Genomic DNA, 14,678 nt, shown 5'->3' with positions numbered 1-14,678 from the left:
ACTTGATTACACACAGGTGGATTGTATTTATCATCATTAGTCATTTAGGTCAACATTGGATCATTCAGAGATCCTCACTGAACTTCTGGAGAGAGTTTGCTGCACTGAAAGTAAAGGGGCTGAATAATTTTGCACACCCAATTTTTCAGTTTTTGATTTGTTAAAAAAGTTTGAAATATCCAATAAATGTCGTTCCACATCATGATTGTGTCCCACTTGTTGTTGATTCTTCACAAAAAAATACAGTTTTATATCTTTATGTTTGAATCCTTAAATGTGGCAAAAGGTCGCAAAGTTCAAGGGGGCCGAATACTTTCGCAAGGCACTGTATGTAAAAATGCAAGACATTTTTATCTCAGTGGCTCTTGTTGTTTTTGTGTGTTTACTGTTGTCTTCCATTCTGGTACAACACGTCTGTATGGTTATCTGATTAGGGAGCTCTAGGCTACTGCACACCAGTGAGTGCACATCAGCCAAGTTCACATTGACTCCTACTCTGTCTCTGTCTCTCTCTTTCTGTCTCTCTCTTTGTCTCTCTCTCTGTGTCTCTCTCTTTCTGTCTCTATCTCTCTCTCTGTGTCTCTGTGTGTGTCTCTCTCTGTCTCTCTCTCCGTGTCTCTCTCTGTCTCTCTCTCTGTGTCTCTCTCTGTCTCTCTCTGTGGCTCTCTCTGTCTCTCTCTCTGTGTCTCTCTCTGTCTCTGTGTCTCTCTCTGTCTCTCTCTGTCTCTCTCTCTCTCTCCACTTTGACTCGCACTGGTCCCTTTCTCCATTAATTGTGGTTGTGATTTGGAGTTGCCACGGTTCCCTGAGTCTGTTTTCATCTGCGTTATCAGTGGAGGGAAACACACACCCTTCCTCGGTTTAGATGGCCACAGCCTGAAACCAGCCAACAAACACCTCTGTTTTTCAGATTTGTTTTTCTTCAGTATGTGAGGGCAAGCCTGAGAGAAAGGAGTTTGATTTCCTGGCATTGCGCTCAATTTCACTTTTAATTGAAGGAGGCCCATTGCCTGCATCCTGCTTTTGTGTGGGATCCGGTCCAGGCCCTTTTCATGTCCGTATACGATCCAAATCTGGGACAGTCATCACAGTGGCTTGACTGACCCAGGGATAGACACAAGCAATAGGAGTGCTGATCTAGGATCAGTTTGACATTTTAGGTTGTAAAGAATGTGATTACATAGACGGGGGCCAGCAGGGCTGATCCTAGATCAGCACTCCTACCCTGAGACCCTTTATGAATACGGGCCCTGAAGACGGAGAGTGGCCAGACTGGACATGGAGCTCCACACTATATGGATGGGAAAGTTTACCCCAGACACCAATACACATAAGTAGAATATACACTAGCCACTTATCACCAGAGTATGACATGAAAGAAAACCATTGAAGAATTGCTCAGATGAGCTGTTCCATTGGTTGCACATATTGATTGATATCTGATTGTTACAAGTTCGGCAGGGGAAATGTATTAACGCAGTCTTGTCACATGCCTATTTCCAAAGCCTACTCATTGCATTGCTGCTTTATCACAGCCAATCAAACCATTACAGTGTTCCTGCATAGTATAGTGGGCCTGTGCCTTATGTATGGGAAATAGAGAGGAGGGGGTAGTTAAAAAAACCTACACTCGATCCCTCCGATGTCAACAACTACAGACCAGTATCCCTTCTTTCTTTTCTCTCCAAAACTCTTGAACGTGCCGTCCTTGGTCAGCTCTCCCGCTATCTCTCTCAGAATGACCTTCTTGATCCAAATCAGTCAGGTTTCAAGACTAGTCATTCAACTGAGACTGCTCTTCTCTGTATCACGGAGGCGCTCCGCACCGCTAAAGCTAACTCTCTCTCCTCTGCTCTCATCCTTCTAGACCTATCGGCTGCCTTCGATACTGTGAACCATCAGATCCTCCTCTCCACCCTCTCCGAGTTGGGCATCTCCGGCGCGGCCCACGCTTGGATTGCGTCCTACCTGACAGGTCGCTCCTACCAGGTGGCGTGGCGAGAATCTGTCTCCTCACCACGCGCTCTCACCACTGGTGTCCCCCAGGGCTCTGTTCTAGGCCCTCTCCTATTCTCGCTATACACCAAGTCACTTGGCTCTGTCATAACCTCACATGGTCTCTCCTATCATTGCTATGCAGACGACACACAATTAATCTTCTCCTTTCCCCTTCTGATGACCAGGTGGCGAATCGCATCTCTGCATGTCTGGCAGACATATCAGTGTGGATGACGGATCACCACCTCAAGCTGAACTTCGGCAAGACGGAGCTGCTCTTCCTCCCGGGGAAGGACTGCCCGTTCCATGATCTCGCCATCACGGTTGACAACTCCATTGTGTCCTCCTCCCAGAGCGCTAAGAACCTTGGCGTGATCCTGGACAACAAACTGTCGTTCTCAACTAATATCAAGGCGGTGGCCCGTTCCTGTAGGTTCATGCTCTACAACATCCGCAGAGTACGACCCTGCCTCACACAGGAAGCGGCGCAGGTCCTAATCCAGGCACTTGTCATCTCCCGTCTGGATTACTGCAACTCGCTGTTGGCTGGGCTCCCTGCCTGTGCCATTAAACCCCTACAACTCATCCAGAACGCCGCAGCCCGTCTAGTGTTCAACCTTCCCAAGTTCTCTCACGTCACCCCGCTCCTCCGCTCTCTCCACTGGCTTCCAGTTGAAGCTCGCATCCGCTACAAGACCATGGTGCTTGCCTACGGAGCTGTGAGGGGAACGGCACCTCAGTACCTCCAGGCTCTGATCAGGCCCTACACCCAAATAAGGGCACTGCGTTCATCCACCTCTGGCCTGCTCGCCTCCCTACCACTGAGGAAGTACAGTTCCCGCTCAGCTCAGTCAAAACTGTTCGCTGCTCTGGCTCCCCAATGGTGGAACAAACTCCCTCACGACGCCAGGACAGCGGAGTCAATCACCACCTTCCGGAGACACCTGAAACCCCACCTCTTTAAGGAATACCTAGGATAGGATAAAGTAATCCTTCTCACCCCCCTTAAAATATTTAGATGCACTATTGTAAAGTGGTTGTTCCACTGGATGTCATAAGGTGAATGCACCAATTTGTAAGTCGCTCTGGATAAGAGCGTCTGCTAAATGACTTAAATGTAAATGTAAATGTAAAAAGTTAACCCCTGTCCAGGAGCCACTCACCCCACTGGTTGGTGTGAGGGGGATTTGGCCCCCCCCCTAATCAAAGGGCTACGCAGACACCTCTTTTACGCTGCTGCTACTCTCTGTTTATTATCTATGCATAGTCACTTGAACTCTACCTACATGTATATTACCTCAATTACCTCAACTAACCGGGGCCCCCGCACATTGACTCTATACCGGTACCCCCTGTATACAGCCTCGCTTGTTATTTTACTGCTGCTGTTTAATTATTTGTTACTTTTATTTTCTATTTTCCATTTTTTACTTATCTATTTTTTAATGAACTCTTAAAAATAAAAAAAATCTTAACTTTTTAAAGCATTGCTTGTAAGTAAGCATTTCACTGTTGTATTCGGCGCATGTGACAAATAACATTTGATTCGATTTGGCCCCCAGTTTATGTAGTGTGCAGTGTGCGGTCCCTGTCTGAGTTTTGCTTATGCAGGGGGTTTTTTCTCGGAGCAGTCCGCAGCCCTTTCCTGCAGTCAAAGGACCTAGTGGTCTCATGGGTAGAATGTTGTTCACATTTTTCAGAATTCATCATTAATAAACATTATTTCAAAAACTCAGCCGAAAACCCGTGTTTCTATATGACAGACGGTTTTGATATATTTCAGTCTTCTTGTGATGCAAACACAAAATGGAATACATTTCAACTCTATATCTGACATGGTACAGGTGTCTTCTTTTTTTGAAGCCCATAAATATGTGTGTGAGGTGTATACTTCTGTTTCAAGGTAGGTTTGTTTGACTACCAAGAAACACTCTATGTGACCTTGATTTAGCCCACTGCAGTAAAAGGTTAAACAGAGGAGGGTTATGGGATTTGGGATCTCGGGGCCTTGAATCTATATCTCTCTCGCGCTCTCTCGCGCTCTCTCTCACTCCCTCTCTCGCTCTCGCTCCCTCTCTCGCTCTCTTTCTCTCAATCACTCCCCCTTTCTCTATCGCTCTTTCCCCTCCTCTACAAATGTTGAAAAAATGAGCTTATTGTGACCCAGCTGCCACCCTTCGAAGGGGACTTTTAAGATCACGCCTCCTTTGGGGTTGAGAAATGATTTATATTTTCCATATTTACATACAGGAATTCCTCAATAAATGGGTGGAAATGAAACCTAAAGGTGGTAGGATCTGTGTCTTCCCTATTGGGAAGGAGGAGAGGGTGGAGGAAGAGGAGGAGGACACTCTTAGCACCTTTTTTTCCTATCTAAAACCAAATCGGGTTCTCCTATGGGGAGAGCTATAGAACCCTTTTGGAACCCTTAGTGAGTGAGATGAGGAGTCGATCCATGCTGGTTTGTCTACCCTCATCCTCCCTGATATGGGAGAGCATAGCGATGGTACTTACAAGACCGAGAGCCAGGTTGAGATGAGCCCTTTCCCTCCCTCTCTACTTCAACACATATTGAGGACACTCTCAGGCATCAGTTGTGTATCTCAGCCCAGAATGCCTGACCCTGCAGATCTCCTGACCCGGCAGTAACAGCAGCAGCAGGCAGAACATAACGTTGGTGCTTACAGACGTCTATAATCTATGCATGGATCCGTGTAAAGTCCTTGGGCTAAATTGTCTGTTTCATTTAAGTCCACCTTATTCATTACCTGCGATAATCTTTCTTACGGTGATCTCCCTCGCTTCTCCACATTGACCTCCCGACACGGCCACTTTATTTTGTTCTACAATGTTCTCTATTGTACAGTATAAGAGCATCAACGCAGTGAGTAAGAGAATGGTGAACTTTCTAAATGACTAGAGTTTGACTGTGATATTAGGCTGCTTCTTGTGTAAATATTTTCAGTCTGGATTTGAATGATTTGTGCATGGGAGACGGATACTGGGAGACAGGTACTGGGAGACAGGTACTGGGAGACAGGTCCTGGGGAGATAGTAGGACAGAGGTGAGGAGATATTAAATACATTTTTTTTCTCTATTAAATCATTTCTGGGAAACAATTCATTACAGGGATTGTTTTAAATTAAAATGGTTTAAAAAATAAGAAAAAAATTGCTTCTTAGTGGAGCAATTTCTCAAGCGGAATTGAACTAGAACTGTCTGAGAGTGGTCTGAATGGGGAGGAGGAAAACAGAAAACGAGAGCCTCTTTACACTTTTCGTTAAAAAAATACCACCGGCTACACATAATTGCTCAAATGCAAACTTGCATATTTGCTCCTTCTCGACCACTACCTCCGACACTCGGCCGACAGTTGCCCCTCTTGAAGCAGGGCAGTGTAAACAGAGCTGTCTTGTTGAGCCAACACTCCTGCAGTATAAAGGCTAACAGCAGAGCAATCTTTTTGAAACAGCTGAAATGTATAGACATTTTCCAAATGTCTAGTTTTGTTTATGTGAATTCAACTTCAAATCAACAACAAATGTCACCATGCCATTGGATTTATGAAGTTTAAAAGTTGGGTGGGGAGAAGAAGCAGACATTTCCTTATGTTGATGAGTTTTTGCAAATCCAATCAGTTCTCCACGTTGACTAAATGTCATCAAATTTGATTTTGTTGTTGTTGAAATGACGCGGAAACAACGTTGATTCAGACAGTCCCCCCCCCAACTGGGTTGGTTTATTGAGTTTTTACCTGAAATTGCAGTAACAGCTTGTAACATTCGGGCGTTTTTTTTTGCAGTAGCTGCCAGCTGCACTGAGCCTCGTAAAACAACGGAAGCCCATGCCTACCACCAATGTAGATCATACTAATGGGACATGTTTTTTTCACTTGTAACATTGTGTGGTGATTTCAGAGGTGGCACTACAGGTGGTGGAGGAAAATAGTCTTCCTGGGGCTGTCACGTTCGTCGTAGTGAGAAGACCAAGGCGCAGCGTGAATTGAATACATGTTACATTTTAATGAAGACAGACACTAAACAAACTACAAAAACGTGAAGCTATACTACAAACGTGCAGACACAGGCAACTAGACGTAGACATAGATAATAACCAACGAAATACCGAAAGAAGATGGCTGCCTAAATATGGTTCCCAATCAGAGACAACGATAAACACCTGCCTCTAATTGAGAACCAATCTAGGCAACCATAGACATATATAAACACCTAGATGATAAACAACCCCATAACCTACAAAACCCCTAGACAGTACAAAAACACATACATCACCCATGACACACCCTGACCCAACCAAAACAATAAAGAAAACAAAGAATACTCAGGTCAGGGCGTGACAGGGGCACAGAGTCTTTCCTGATCTGGTATTAGCCGAGGTTAATTCCTTAACCTAGGTGTAGGATATGACATGGTAATAAATCACATGTTAAACACAGTTTTATATGGGCTAAGATGGGACCAGATTATTTTTCTAATCAGATCATATGGTTTAAAATCTCCTGGCACTAGGGAGGATGAAAACTTTAAAAACCCTTTACACAGACAAAGACACAACAACTGCGATTAGGCAATAAAACTGACAGGGCTGAGCTCGCTGTACGCAGGGTTGCATCGTGTAGGCCAGGGGTGTCAAACTCATTCCGTGGAGGGTCTAGTGTCTGCAGGTCTTTGTCATTGGTATCATTGGTTAATTCTAATGTATTAAAATACCATACATGTATGCTATTTTAATATATGAGAATTATTCAATGATATCAGGCCACACCCGGCCATGATTACAGACACCTGTGTGTCTTTTAACACGATATAAATGAGTCATCCCTCGGTTTTTGTCATTATACCCTGATGAAGACAGCTTTTCTGTCGAAACGTTGGACATAAATATTTTTTTGCATCTGAGCTCCTAGAGAGTGCAGCTCTCCTTTTTATTTTTGAATTGATTAAAATGTGACCTGGTGTGTTGTGATGTTGTAAGGCAAGCCTACTGTACTTTTATATTCATATGAGAGGGTCAATCATTCATTTTTGTTCAGCTAATGCAACTTGTTGAAGACATGCTGTTAGCAACTTTGGGCTTTTGTCTTGAAGCTAAAAGGTAATGAGCGTAGCCTACAGACGAGAAAATAAACCCTTTGTCTGCACATGCATGTACATTGATGCATTATTCAAGAGTGCAACATGGTTTGGTTGAATTATCCATTAGTGTAATATGTTTCAGAAGAAAAGCTTGTCATTGTTGAGTAGTTTGTGCTTACTGGCTTGTGGCTACTGTGACTTTTGCGATCAGTTTAAGATGAGGATCAAGATTGCCACCTAGAAATCCCTTTCGCCACTGCGCTCTTCAGATTCTCCTTCATATCTCATAGTGGGAATCGGGGCCTAGCTGTTATTGGCTCTTCTTATTCGTCTATTAACCATTTTACCGCCTGGTGATGTCACCCAGCAGGCCAAAACTGAATCCCATCAAAACAGGTCTGTCTTTTCAAACAACTCTGACACTAAAATGGCATTATCATAATTTTCTAAATGTCACAGCATTATTCCAACCTCATAGTGTGAAAGTATATATAAAACAAAGGAAATCACATTTTTGAATGCACTGAGCCTTTAACTACTGTAAAGTGGTTGACACATGTCCTGGACTGATGAGGTAAGTGTGTGTGTGCGCTCGTGTGTGCGTGCTCCCATGTGTGCGTATGTGTGTGTGTGTGTGTTTGTTTGCGAGCACGCATGTGTCTGCGTGTGCACGGCGAGGGCGGCGCCAGGTCCGTTGGAATGCACCCAAGTGTGAAATGAAATGCATTATGGGCCTGCCAGGCAGCTTGGTGCTGTGGGAGGAGTCCCTCTGGCAACACTCGGGGCAGAATTCCCACTTTTTCTCACTCCCTCTCTTTATACATCTTTTATTATATAGTTATATAGCACTTTTTCTCACTCCCTCTCTTTATACATCTTTTATTATATAGTTATATAGCACTTTTTCTCACTCCCTCTCTTTATACATCTTTTATTATATAGTTATATAGCACTTTTTCTCACTCCCTCTCTTTATACATCTTTTATTATATAGTTATATAGCACTTTTTCTCACTCCCTCTCTTTATACATCTTTTATTATATAGTTATATAGCACTTTTTCTCACTCCCTCTCTTTATACATCTTTTATTATATAGTTATATAGCACTTTTTCTCACTCCCTCTCTTTATACATCTTTTATTATATAGTTATATAGCACTTTTTCTCACTCCCTCTCTTTATACATCTTTTATTATATAGTTATATAGCACTTTTTCTCACTCCCTCTCTTTATACATCTTTTATTATATAGTTATATAGCACTTTTTCTCACTCCCTCTCTTTATACATCTTTTATTATATAGTTATATAGCACTTTTTCTCACTCCCTCTCTTTATACATCTTTTATTATATAGTTATATAGCACTTTTTCTCACTCCCTCTCTTTATACATCTTTTATTATATAGTTATATAGCACTTTTTCTCACTCCCTCTCTTTATACATCTTTTATTATATAGTTATATAGCACTTTTTCTCACTCCCTCTCTTTATACATCTTTTATTATATAGTTATATAGCACTTTTTCTCACTCCCTCTCTTTATACATCTTTTATTATATAGTTATATAGCACTTTTTCTCACTCCCTCTCTTTATACATCTTTTATTATATAGTTATATAGCACTTTTTCTCACTCCCTCTCTTTATACATCTTTTATTATATAGTTATATAGCACTTTTTCTCACTCCCTCTCTTTATACATCTTTTATTATATAGTTATATAGCACTTTTTCTCACTCCCTCTCTTTATACATCTTTTATTATATAGTTATATAGCACTTTTTCTCACTCCCTCTCTTTATACATCTTTTATTATATAGTTATATAGCACTTTTTCTCACTCCCTCTCTTTATACATCTTTTATTATATAGTTATATAGCACTTTTTCTCACTCCCTCTCTTTATACATCTTTTATTATATAGTTATATAGCACTTTTTCTCACTCCCTCTCTTTATACATCTTTTATTATATAGTTATATAGCACTTTTTCTCACTCCCTCTCTTTATACATCTTTTATTATATAGTTATATAGCACTTTTTCTCACTCCCTCTCTTTATACATCTTTTATTATATAGTTATATAGCACTTTTTCTCACTCCCTCTCTTTATACATCTTTTATTATATAGTTATATAGCACTTTTTCTCACTCCCTCTCTTTATACATCTTTTATTATATAGTTATATAGCACTTTTTCTTATTTCCAATCCCTCTCTGCTTTCTGTCTCTCTGGTATCTGTATCTCACTTAACTTTGATGAATTTGAAGAGCATTTGAAAGGTGACAGTCTCTCCATGACTGGGGATGCTTCACTGACCAAAATTAAAGTCTAAAATTAAACATTAGATAATAATGGACTTATCTATTTTTGTGATTCATCTCATAGGGTATATTTGTGCTAAATGTTAACTCCCTTGACAAGTTTTAAATATAAAGACTATAAACATCTAACTTGTGTTACATAAGATGTGAACCCAGTCCCCTAGGACACCTAATGGTCATGAACTGTGTAGCCATTTTAAAAGAGCTGCTCCATTACATAATGACACCGTGATTTATTTCACCCTCTGATGATAGTGTCACCTCTACCCAAACAGGAAGTCTTGCTTTGTTTTTAAATGTCGCTGTGGTGAGGTCATTTCCTGTCTGTCCACCAGCCAGTCGGCCGGCCGGCGACATTCAAACCCACACTTGTTTTGTTTTAAAAGGAAGACAGGCGGAGAGAAAGAGAGAAAAAAGAAACTCAAATCCCAGATGTTTCCAAGAACGTGTAGCCAACAGGATCGTGCGCCGCCCCTCTAACCGCTCCCCTTCCCCCTTCCCCATAACCCCCGAACGTCAGTTACCCTCTGATGACATCACAGTCAAGTGTAACTAATCAGAGGACAGAGAGCAGCAGCCTGTGTGAGACAGACACAGTGGCGGCCACAGGCAGACTCTCGTGTCTATTTCAGTACATTAGAACACTAGAGGACACAAACAACAAGACGCTACTGTATGTGATGGACACACAGCCGAGAACCATGTTGCATATTCACTGCAGAAAACCTCTCTTTCTCTCTCAGCGATTTCTCTCTCCTCTCTCACTCCTCAATGTATCCCCCCCCCCCCTCTACCTTCTCCTCCTCCGGCTTCTCTCCCTCCCCTCTTCTCTCTCTTTCTCTCTGCCTTCCCCGGCGTTTGATCATTTCTCTCTGCAGCTGCCCAGTCAGCTCAGAGAATGTGTACAGGGACAGCTGGGCTGCAGAGAAAGACAGAGTGAACGAAAGTAAGAAAGAGGGAGAAAGAAAGGACACACAGAGAGAGAGAGACTGCAATTTCTTGCCCTCACAAATACCAAACCCACAACCAATATATTGTAGTGTTATTTCAAGAATATAACAAAAAATATAGATATATATATATATATTTTCAAACAAACATTTATTTGTGAACTATGACAAACAGGAGGCATTGAGATCTCAGCTGAACGGGCTACATAGTTGGACCCCCCCCCAAAACCCCTAAAAATCCACTCAAAATCACTTTTCATTTATTTTTTTCTTCCTTTCATTTCCTTTTTCAAAACGAGTATGTACAAATAAAATGTTCACTTGTCTCTAGAAAGGGGAGAGCGCTACATACTTCAACAGTCAGCTCAGCGCTACTGTAGTCATTCAGCTTTATTCTCTACGCGAGGATAGAATGAGTACAAATTATACCTCAATGTATTCTTTTCAAGTTACAATACGCGTGATTCCTTGTGTCGTTGTTTCGTTTTCAGCCATTACATTCTTCTTTTCCCAAGGGTCAATGTATTAAAAAGAAAGAAAATATATCAAGCGAATATACAATGCAATCTTTCAGTAATAATTTAGCTAATATTATTAACAGCATAAGCTAAGAATTCATGTACATATTGCCAGTCATTGGGACAGTGGACGGGGAGATAACACAACACAGTCTGCTTTAGGACAGATGAACAATGTCAAAGTTAAGGTACAGTGGCATTGCCCTCTCGTGCCTAGCAGTACCGCTTTCTAATTGGACTGTTGCTTTAGAAGGTACCAAGGCTCTCTCCTATCATTGGCTACCTGCCGTGTGACCAGCTACGGTTACCTGAGGGGTTAGGAGCCTGACGTACGAGCCTGCCAGACAGGTAGAACGGCTTTATCACACCGAAACAACTTCAAAAACACAAGAGGAAAGACCTTTCCTGTAAACAGAAAAACCTGAAGTGTATTAAGTTGAAACACATTATATTTTCAGTTCCCTTTAAATTGACATAATTCAAGGACTTCACTTTTCCATACACTTCATGTGCTCTTTGTTTTGGGAAAGTAGAAGAGCAAAGGGGTCTTTGATACTGTGTAACACTTCAGTATGTTCTGATGACAATGAGACGGCAGATGCCTTGCAGAGTAAGCCTATAAACCTGACACTAACTTGACTGTACACAGTCTGTATCTATCTGGTCCACGGGGGACTGTAGGTAACTGGGCAAGCGCAGTTGTCAGAAGAGCTGCTGCTCAACAAGACCAACTTCATTTTAGAAAGGCACTCTAGTGACCTTATTAACGACAACACAACAAACATGGTGGGCCTCGGGCAGGTAGGCCAGGTATTGCGTTTAGTTCTTCCAGGTCCTGTTTGTGAGGAGGGCAGGGAGGTAGCAGAGGACAGTTTGGCAGTAGCTTCTATCAAAGGCAGGAGGAACCAGACCAGTTAGTCTGCCTGTGTGGACTGGAAATCATGCTCGTCAGTGGTTGGATGGCTGGGCCTGGGGGAGACTGTGGGTCTGAACCACAAGGTCATTTAAAGACTTAATACTAAAGCCTTCTACTATAATGCCCTGTTCTTAGAACCAGAAGAGCAACACAAACAAAAGAGCATGTTAACTTAGCTTCTCAACTTAGCTTCTCGAGAGAAAGAGGGGGGTGGAGTGGTGAGAGAGAAAGAAAGAGCTAGAGAGCAAGAAAGAGGTGGTAGAGCGAGAGGGGGAGAGAGAGAGGGGGAGAGAGGGGGAGAGAGAGAGAGAGAGAGAGAGAGAGAGAGAGAGAGAGAGAGAGAGAGAGAGAGAGAGAGAGAGAGAGAGAGAGAGAGAGAGGGGAGCGAGGGGGAGAGAGAGAGAGAGAGGGGGGAAGAGAGAGCGAGAGGGGGAGAGCGAGCGAGAGGGGGAAGAGAGAGCGAGAGGGGGAAGAGAGAGAGGGAGAAGAGAGAGAGGGAGGAGAGAGATGGGGGGAAGAGAGAGCGAGAGGGGGAAGAGAGAGCGAGAGCGGGGGAAGAGAGAGCGAGAGAGGGGGGGAGAGGGAGGGGGGGGAAGAGAGAGAGGGGGAAGAGAGAGAGGGGGAGAGAGATGGGGGGAAGAGAGAGAGAGCGAGGGGGGAAGAGAGAGAACGAGAGAGAGCGCGGGGGAGGGGGTGCGTGTTACACATTCATTGAGGCTCTCAGGGGTAGCGGCCTAATCAGTGTTTTTATGACAGTGACATGCTCATCTTTAAGGCACCTGCCAGGGACTGACTCCTAACCAATAGCCATTTATATAGAATACTGTGTGCCACTGCAAATATAGCAAAAACAGAGCCTATTCTCTTACCTAAAAGCCTTGTAAAAAGCTCTTTTTAAAATTAGGGAAGAATCTGCACTATTAGTTCAGCACCATTGCAATCCGAGAGAAAAAACTAACAGATAAACATTTATTTATATATAAAAAAAATACAAATAATTTACTTCTCTGAAAAAAGTTCCTTGGTATCAAAAGAAGGTAAACCATTCGCTCTCTCTCTCCGTGCTTCTAAGAGTTGGTGACGACTTGTTACTTCTGTGTACATGACGTGTACATAAGAGTATACTGTATATCCACCTTGTGTCTAAAATCATTATAAGAACAACAATCTGGGGTTCTAGTTGTTAAATGCCGTTTGGTGCGAGCTGTCCAAGTCTAACAGGCACTTCAAAGTCACCATAGTAACAGGCTGATTGACAGCTATCAGACCTTAAAGGGACAATCCACAATGGAAGGAATCAATCAAATATAATTAGACCATTTCTCAGTCTCTCTCGACTCGGATTTCATTTCAAGGTACAAATAACCCTCTTCACAACCAAGGCTTTTGTCCCCCCCATTTTAAAGATATGTTTTTTTTCATTAAACATATAACACCAAGGATCTCAAGAATTGAGTGATGCCGTGAGAAAGTAAGCGAGCCCACCTTCTGCAGAGGACGTTGTTACACAAAGCAGGAGAAGAGGGGTCGGGGACACACCGGCAGTCAATGAAAGAGAAACGCACGCACAATTAAACAGATTACCCAGAGTGTCAGTGGAATTGTGACTTAACAAAGGAATGCATTTTGTCTCGAAATGGGACAAGGAGTTTGCGTTGTTTTCCTGGCAGGGAGTTATCTTTACAGCTGGGTTTAAATAGAGTATAGTTCCTCCTATACTCATACAGCCTACAGTAGAGTACACACAGGAGACACCCCTCATAGTCCTAACCACCAAACTATCATTGTGTGCCAACAGCAGGCAGATGACAAACCTTCAAACAACCTTCAGGAAACATAGGATCATATCATACGCGGTGTATATCGTAACAACGTCGTATATAGTCTTTTGGAAAAACAACAGGCATAACATCAGGCAGTTGATGTTAAAAAAAAAGAAGTTTTTTTAAATGGAGAAATGTTGAACAGGCGTTTTTTGATGGTTGATGGTTGACAACGGCAAGAGGTTGTAATAGTCCAGGATGTTTTCCCCTGTGCAATTCCGGGTCAAGTAGAGTGCTGAGGGTTCTGACGTGATATAAATCCACACACTGTCCAAAATGGCACCCTGTTCCCTAAATGCTGCACTATATAGGGACTTGTGTGTGAAGTGGGGTTGTCCTGCTGGTAGTTGACAGTGGATATGATGGTCAGAGAGGAATCCTAGGAGATTGTGGTCTTCCTTTGTCCTTGGCAATGTTCTGCTTGGGTTTTAGTTCCAATCCTAGACATCTGTGTCTGTGCGCGCGAGCGCGTGTGACAGTGATTCTGTGTGGCAGTTTGTGGGGAATTGTGTGTATGTACATTATGCATGTGGCAGTGTGTTTGTGTGGAGGTTTGCAGGTGTATGTATGTGTGTGTGTGTGTGTGTGTGTGTGTGTGTGTGTGTGTGTGTGTGTGTGTGTGTGTGTGTGTGTGTGTGTGTGTGTGTGTGTGTGTGTGTGTGTGTGTGTGTGTGTGTGTGTGTGTGTGTGTGTGTGTGTAGCCAAGATGTTTGTGTGTGTGTGTGTGTGTACATTTTGTGACAGTACTGTAGCCTATGTGGCAGTGTGTTGGCGAGGCAGCATGCATGTTCGTGTGTGTGTGTGTGGCAGTGTGAGCTTCCGTGCTCTCTCTGATCCATCACTCAATGCTTGGATCCAATCTCTCCTCTGTTGCCGTTGGAGACTCCTGGGAGAGGTGGATGCAGAGGCCCGGTGAATGGCGTGTGGCCGAGCGGGAGGGCCGGACAAAGCAGGAAGTCAGAGCCTGGGAGGTGCAATCACACACTGCATCCTGGGACAGGAAGGAGACAGTAAATAGTTACGTTATAATCCAATCCAATGAAA

At 42.9% G+C, this 14,678-nt stretch overlaps 1 protein-coding gene across 5 annotated transcripts in view; it reads right to left on the bottom strand.

The window, feature by feature from the left end:
• Nucleotides 1–14,244: 14,244 nt before the first annotated feature.
• LOC124031788 (protein SOGA1-like) overlaps nt 14,245–14,678 on the bottom strand; it is a 67,842-nt gene continuing 67,408 nt past the window's right edge. For all 5 annotated transcript variants that reach the window (XM_046343449.1, XM_046343451.1, XM_046343453.1 and 2 more), the window contains exon 14: nt 14,245–14,625. In XM_046343449.1, coding sequence (XP_046199405.1) covers nt 14,473–14,625 — 153 coding nt within the window. In that variant the 3' untranslated portion in view covers nt 14,245–14,472. The remainder of the gene's footprint in view (nt 14,626–14,678) is intronic.

Source organism: Oncorhynchus gorbuscha, linkage group LG03, assembly GCF_021184085.1.
Source record: "Oncorhynchus gorbuscha isolate QuinsamMale2020 ecotype Even-year linkage group LG03, OgorEven_v1.0, whole genome shotgun sequence".
NCBI lineage: Eukaryota > Metazoa > Chordata > Actinopteri > Salmoniformes > Salmonidae > Oncorhynchus > Oncorhynchus gorbuscha.
The sequence above is the reverse complement of the archived record's forward strand: the minus strand, read 5'-3'. Positions and strand labels throughout refer to the sequence as shown.